The sequence below is a fragment of the Arvicanthis niloticus genome, chromosome 4, assembly GCF_011762505.2.
Source record: "Arvicanthis niloticus isolate mArvNil1 chromosome 4, mArvNil1.pat.X, whole genome shotgun sequence".
Taxonomy (NCBI): Eukaryota; Metazoa; Chordata; class Mammalia; order Rodentia; family Muridae; genus Arvicanthis; species Arvicanthis niloticus.
Window position 1 is genome coordinate 122,232,759 of NC_047661.1, and position 6,000 is coordinate 122,238,758.

Here is a 6,000-nt window from a genome sequence, read left to right on the forward strand (position 1 = left end):
TGGCCTGTCTTTGGAGGTGGGAAATTCCTGGAAATATCTTCATCATATGGTTGGGAATTCTATGTCCTAGCCCTTTAGGAAAATCCTTTTATATTGTGTTGAGTCTCAACCATTTCCAACTGTTGCTGACTGTAGTATAGACAGACATCACAGTACTGTCACAGAGACATCACAATGACAAAGAAGCTCCCTGTAGCTCCCAAAGCACCTCACAGCTCCCTGCTGCCCCTGCTGCCCCTGCTGCCCCTGCTGCCCCTGCTGCCCCTGCTGCCCCTGCTGCCCCTGCTGCCCCCTGCTGTTTTCTGCAGCTCCCCCATAGCTCCTCACAGTTCTCTGCTTTCCCCTGAAGCTTCCCACAGCCCCGTGTAGCTCCCAGCTATGGTGCTCAACCTCAGGGGTTCCTTTACATTTCCCCTTGCAGTTTGAAAACCTGAACATAGTTGCTGAATGCCTGTTTTCTCTGGTCAACGGTGATGACATGTTTGCCACGTTTGCTCAGATCCAGCAGAAGAGCATCCTGGTGTGGCTGTTCAGCCGGCTCTACCTGTATTCCTTTATCAGCCTATTTATATACATGGTCCTCAGTCTTTTCATTGCGCTGATCACCGATTCTTACCACACCATTAAGGTAAGCCACGGTCAACATTTGCTGCCAAAAGGCATCATAAACTTTATGTGGACTGGAGCAAGAGAAAAGGCTGTAATCGCCGGGTGGTAGTGGCGCACGCCTTTAATCCCAGCACTTGGGAGGCAGAGGCAGGCGGATTTCTGAGTTCGAGGCTAGCCTGGTCTACCGAGTGAGTTCCAGGACAGCCAAGGCTATACAGAGAAACCCTGTCTCGAAAAACCAAAAAAAAAAAAAAAGAAAAAAAAGAAAAAAAAGAAAAGGCTGTAATCTTATTGAAGTAGAATTTTATTTTTAAAATGTTTAGAAAATAAACCCTGTTTTGTTCTGATGACTAATTTAAATACACCCTTGTTTTAGTAAGGGTCTCTATTACTGTGATGAAACACCCTGACCAAAGCAACTTGTGGAGGAAAGGGTTTATTCAGCTTATACTTCTACACCACAGTACATCACCAAAGGAAGCGGGGCAGGAACTCAAACAGGGCTGGAGCCTGGAGGCAGAGGCAATGGAGGGATGCTGCTTATTGGCTGGCTCATCGTGGCTTACTCAGCTTGCTTTATTATAGAACTGAGGACCACCAGCCCAGGGATGGCACCAGCCACGATGGGTTAGGAATCCCCTGTCCATCCATAATTGAGAAAATGCCTTTCAGCTAGACCTTACAGAGTCATTTTGTCAGTTGAGGTCCCCTCCTTTCAGATAACTCCCCCTTACATTGAATTGACATAAAACTGGCCAGCACAGCACTTTAAACATTTTACTTGTTACCCTGGGATGGGTCGGAGGTAGGTCAGGGAAAAGAGAGAAAGGGGAAGAGCTGATTCTGTTGAAGTCAACCACCTGACTGCTGTTCTCAGAGTCCACGGATGCTCCTGCCTGAATGGCTGGCTGGGACATGTGTTTCAGGGTAAATTCTAGTGATGTGAGGTGATTGCCATCCTCACCACTGAGGAATAACTATGATATCTTATATACTTACAGTGCCTACTTCATTAAGGTGGTAAAAAGGACAGCTTTCCTAAGCCACAGTACACCCCATGCCTTTCCAGACTGGGCTTGTGTGGTTGATGTTTCACAGCTCCAAGGATGCTCACAGTCTTGGGATTTGGTATCTCCACTGCAGATGGATGTGTTAGGAAAACTACTTCAGGACAAGTGCCATGGTGGTGTCCTTGGGTACTGCCTTCTCTGCTCAGCCCTTCTCATACAAACTCAGAAGAAAGCTGGTCAGTGGTCAGTGTGTTACGATCAGAGTCAGGGTGTGAGTGGGGGTTGGCCCTTGTAGCAAGTTGTGTAGGGACAGCATTGCAGGCTCTTGCCATGAACATTTGTGTCTTTGACATGGTCATGTCCTTGTATGGGGCAAACCTGAACATTGGGATGGATACTTACTAAACATGACTGGATGCTAGGAGTGTTTTGTCTGTTAGGGAAAATCTACCGCCTGTCCCACTCTCTGGTCATCTTTTGTGCAAGCAGAGAATGTGGATTATGCCCCTGAAAGATTCTAGGTGGGCAGTGTGTGTGGAGTGACAACTGCTGGTCTCATGATCAGCACTCTAGCTTTCTGGTTTGGACGATTTCTTTCTATTATTTTCAACACACTTCTCCTCCCTCTCCCCTGGCTTGTTTTCTAGAACTTTCCCTTCCATTGTTCTCAGTTCCCCTGCCCTCCCCCCCCCCCAGCTGTTCTGGGACGGACAGATTGTTCTGAGACTGACAGACTGATTCTGCATTGTTCCTAGTACTCCTCAGATCTGAATTAGTACCTTGGGAGGGAGTTGCATTTCACAGAGGTGGGTTTGCTCTGTTGACAAAGGGAACCATTGCTCAGTAATCACAGCATTGTGTGCTTTTCCAAAAGAAATACCAGCAGAATGGGTTTCCCGAAACGGATCTGCAGAAGTTCCTGAAGGGGAGCAGTAGCAAAGATGGGTACCAGAAGGAGCCCTCGGCCTTGCTGTCCTGTTTCTGCTGTCTGAGGAGGTCAGTGTGGTGTCTGCGGTGGGAGGAAAGTCATCCCAACTGAACTCTGCTCTCTGAAATCTTCCTGTGGTGGGAAACGGTTGAGTTTGTTCCTTTCCTCCCACACAGATTTGTTTGAGAAATAGTTTCTTGTAAAACAATGTTCTATACAACAAGGTTTGTGTAGAATGCTCCATGACGTCACTGAAACTCTAAGTTACAGACCTCATGAGACCCTCAGGAGGAGATAAACCGTGAACAGAAGCAGGAGGCTGGATCTTAAGGGTCCAAAGGAAGAGGTCAGAGTGCGTGTTCTGGAGGTGAACCTCCAGGCTCATCAAAAGCATTGTCTCCCCTCACAGCATGTGAAGCAAATCAGCTCCTGGAACAGATAGGACATGATGGAGAGGAAGCCTTTGGTGTCTGTCCCTCTTACCTTCCTATTGCTGTGACAAAGCACCAAGATAAAAGCAACCAAAAAAAATGAATTTATTGAGGTTTTCCAGAGAGTGAGCCCATGACCATCATGGCAGGGAGCATGGCAGCAGGCAGACATGACACTGGAGCAGTAGCTGAGTGCTTACATTCTGATCCACTAGTCTAAGGCAGAGAGACAGCTAACTGGGAATATGTACATGCTTTTGAAACCCCAAAGCCCACTCCAAGTGAAAACACCTCCAACAAGCCACACCCCCTAATCCTTCCCAAATAGTCCCACCAGCTGGGGACTAAGTATTCAAATGTATAAGCCTTCAGGGACCATTCTCATTCAAACCACCACAGTGGGTCTTGGTTGAAAGCAAGATCACATAGTTCTTCATTGCTAGCTGTTTGGACTCTGACAGAAATGACTTGATTCTCAGTGACCAGAGTCTGCTACATGGCTGTGTTGGGACCAGCATGGTTTTCTCAAATGTCCCCGGATTTGTTTTCACTTGCGTCAGGGGTGGGAATTTTCCAAGTTTTCCTTGCCCATGTTTTCTGAGGGTCCCACCAATCGGATTCCTAAAGGAAGATGGGAGAGCATAGCTGCTTAAGCTCGTTCTCATGACGAGCTTTCTGTCTGTCATTTCACACCACATCTTGAGATTTGCAATGAGATGAGTGGGCACGTGTCTGGTGAACACGAGATGAGGTCTTCTGAGATGTTTTCAGAATTGCATTTCATTCTCTCGGAGCATTGAACTATTGCCATGGATGCCAGGGTAAAGGGAAATTAATTTTCTTAATTGGCAACTGCCTCCTAAGCCATGGGAAGAGTATCACAGGTCTCTCAGGGCCGCTGTGGTATCCTGTAGTTATTATATTAATGGCTTTTCTGACCGTTGTGACAAATACCTGATGATGAACAGCTTAAGGAACGAAGGGTTTCCGGTAACGAAGGGTCTGAGCAAGCAACGCACAGTGGCCAGAGCGTGTGACAGCTGGTAGTGTTGGGCACAGAGAAGAAGCAGAAGCTGATGAAGGCTGATGTTCAGCGTTCATTCACGCCAAGTCAGGGCTGCCCACCTTCCGGAGTGCTTCCTTCTCAGTTAAACCTCTCTAGAAACACCCTCAGCTGTGTACCCAGGCAGTCTATGCCTCTCCTAAACCACTTGATGCCCACAGGGTGAGCCTGCCGGCCTGATTCCTCTTCCCAGCCTGACAGAATGGGGCTCTTTGCAGAGAAAGGCTTGGCTGGGCAGACAAGAGTTGTCAAACGTTCTCTGCTATGAAGGATGGTGTCTGGTCCTTGCAGCCACTGATCAGCTCTGCTAGAGCAGGGTCCTGAGAGACAATGGCTGCTCATGGGTTGTTTCCAGAGCTTCGATCCAAGCCTAAAAGTACATACATTTCCTGTCCTCAGTTTTCTTCCTTTCTCACATTTTTCCCACATAAGCTAGGTGTGTCTAGAATAGAGAGCATTCTAGTCTTTTTGTAAGGATTTTGGGGAGTCCAGGTGGGATATAGCTCAGCAGTAGAACAGTTGTCTAGACTGGGAAAGACCTCAGTTTGGTCCCTAACATCACTATCTGAATAATAAAATAAAAAATAAGAGCTGTAAATTTCAGGTGTAGTGATGCACGTATTCTGTGAGGGGAAGCAGAAGGATCAGGAATTCGAGGTCATCCTCAGCTACATAGATTGAAGCTAGCCTGAGCTACATGAGATCCTGTCTAAAACAACAGCAATAACAGCATCAACAACATAAGACTATCCAAACAAAAATTCTTAAATTGATGTTCACTTTCTCCTTCATCCCCTTTTCTATTACAGGAGAAGAAGCAATGACCACTTGATTCTCATTGATTAAAACCCTTGGCTAATGCCGGTCAAGTCCAGACCCTTTCAGGCTGTGGCCCTACAGAGAGATCCCAGAGGCAGCAGCAGTTCACTCAAAGATTGTCCTACTGAGTGGTGGAACCAGAAGGAGGTGTGTCCATGAGCTGCTGACCGGAAATGACATTCCCAAGTTACTTTTTATAGACATGGAGTGTGAAGAGCAAGCCTCTCCTGGGAGTTAACATGAAGCCAGTGTGACAACAATATTAATCAGAAGTCTGGTCATTTGTGACATCATAGCGTTGAGCTGTAAAAAAATGTATTCCCATTTCAGAGTGTGTAAGCATTATTTAAAACCAGGTAAAAATGTATGCTTATTGCCAGAAAAAGATTTGTTTCAAATTGTGAGCCTCGGATTTGAAGACGTTGGTTAACTCCTGGTCTGCACAGAAATAAACTTGGCTTCAATACCAAATTAAGACTTGAATCTGGAGAACTGATAAGCCATGTAAGGCTCACACTCAAACATTAACAGAGAGATGTCTAGAAGAACTCAGATCCTAGCGGGCTGTACTGTGACCTTGCTTCTTCAGCAAGCATGACACACAGTGTCTGTTAGCACAGTCAGCGGGATGAAAGAGCATCTGGCTGTCCCCTCAGGTGAGCTTTCCCTGGACTGTACACATGATGAGTGAGTTGCCCTAAGCTGGGAGTGACCACCTATTATTCATGAGTCACTTCCACTGTGGTGGGGATTTGCCGTTGTCATGGAAGGAAATGTGCCTTAAATAAATTTATTTTCATGATGCTGCGATGTACAATTATTGTGTTAAAATGGGATGTCTCTTGACAGCCACTGAGTGAGAGTTTCATATCACACCATCCCTCTTGAATACTTTGTCTACATGAGAGATCTGTCGTTTTTTAAACAAGTGGCGAAGGAGCTGTGAGGGTTAGTCCATAGAAGCTATTTAATACAGATTTGTGCTGATGACAGATTAAGATTGTTACGTCATAGCTGAGCTATCAGGGCATAGGAGGTCTACTGGTGCAGGGTGAGATTTGAGTTAGCATCTCAGAGCAACTCCTGCCCTCCTCTGCCTCTGTCTCTGTCCCAAGACCTGCTGTCTGATTCTGAGTTTTG

At 46.4% G+C, this 6,000-nt stretch overlaps 1 protein-coding gene across 7 annotated transcripts in view; it reads left to right on the forward strand.

Annotated features, from left to right (window-relative positions):
- Mcoln2 (mucolipin TRP cation channel 2) overlaps positions 1-5,656 on the forward strand; it is a 47,482-nt gene extending 41,826 nt beyond the window's left edge. For 4 of the 7 annotated variants that reach the window (XM_076933337.1, XM_034500516.2, XM_076933338.1 and 1 more), the window contains 3 exons: positions 422-628; positions 2,494-2,615; positions 4,851-5,656. In XM_076933337.1, coding sequence (XP_076789452.1) covers positions 422-628; positions 2,494-2,615; positions 4,851-4,887 — 366 coding nt within the window. In that variant the 3' untranslated portion in view covers positions 4,888-5,656. Of the gene's footprint in view, positions 1-421; positions 2,616-4,850 lie in introns of those variants that run through there. The other 3 variants (XR_013110168.1, XR_013110167.1, XM_076933340.1) reach the window with 3 other exon arrangements.
- Positions 5,657-6,000: the final 344 nt, after the last annotated feature.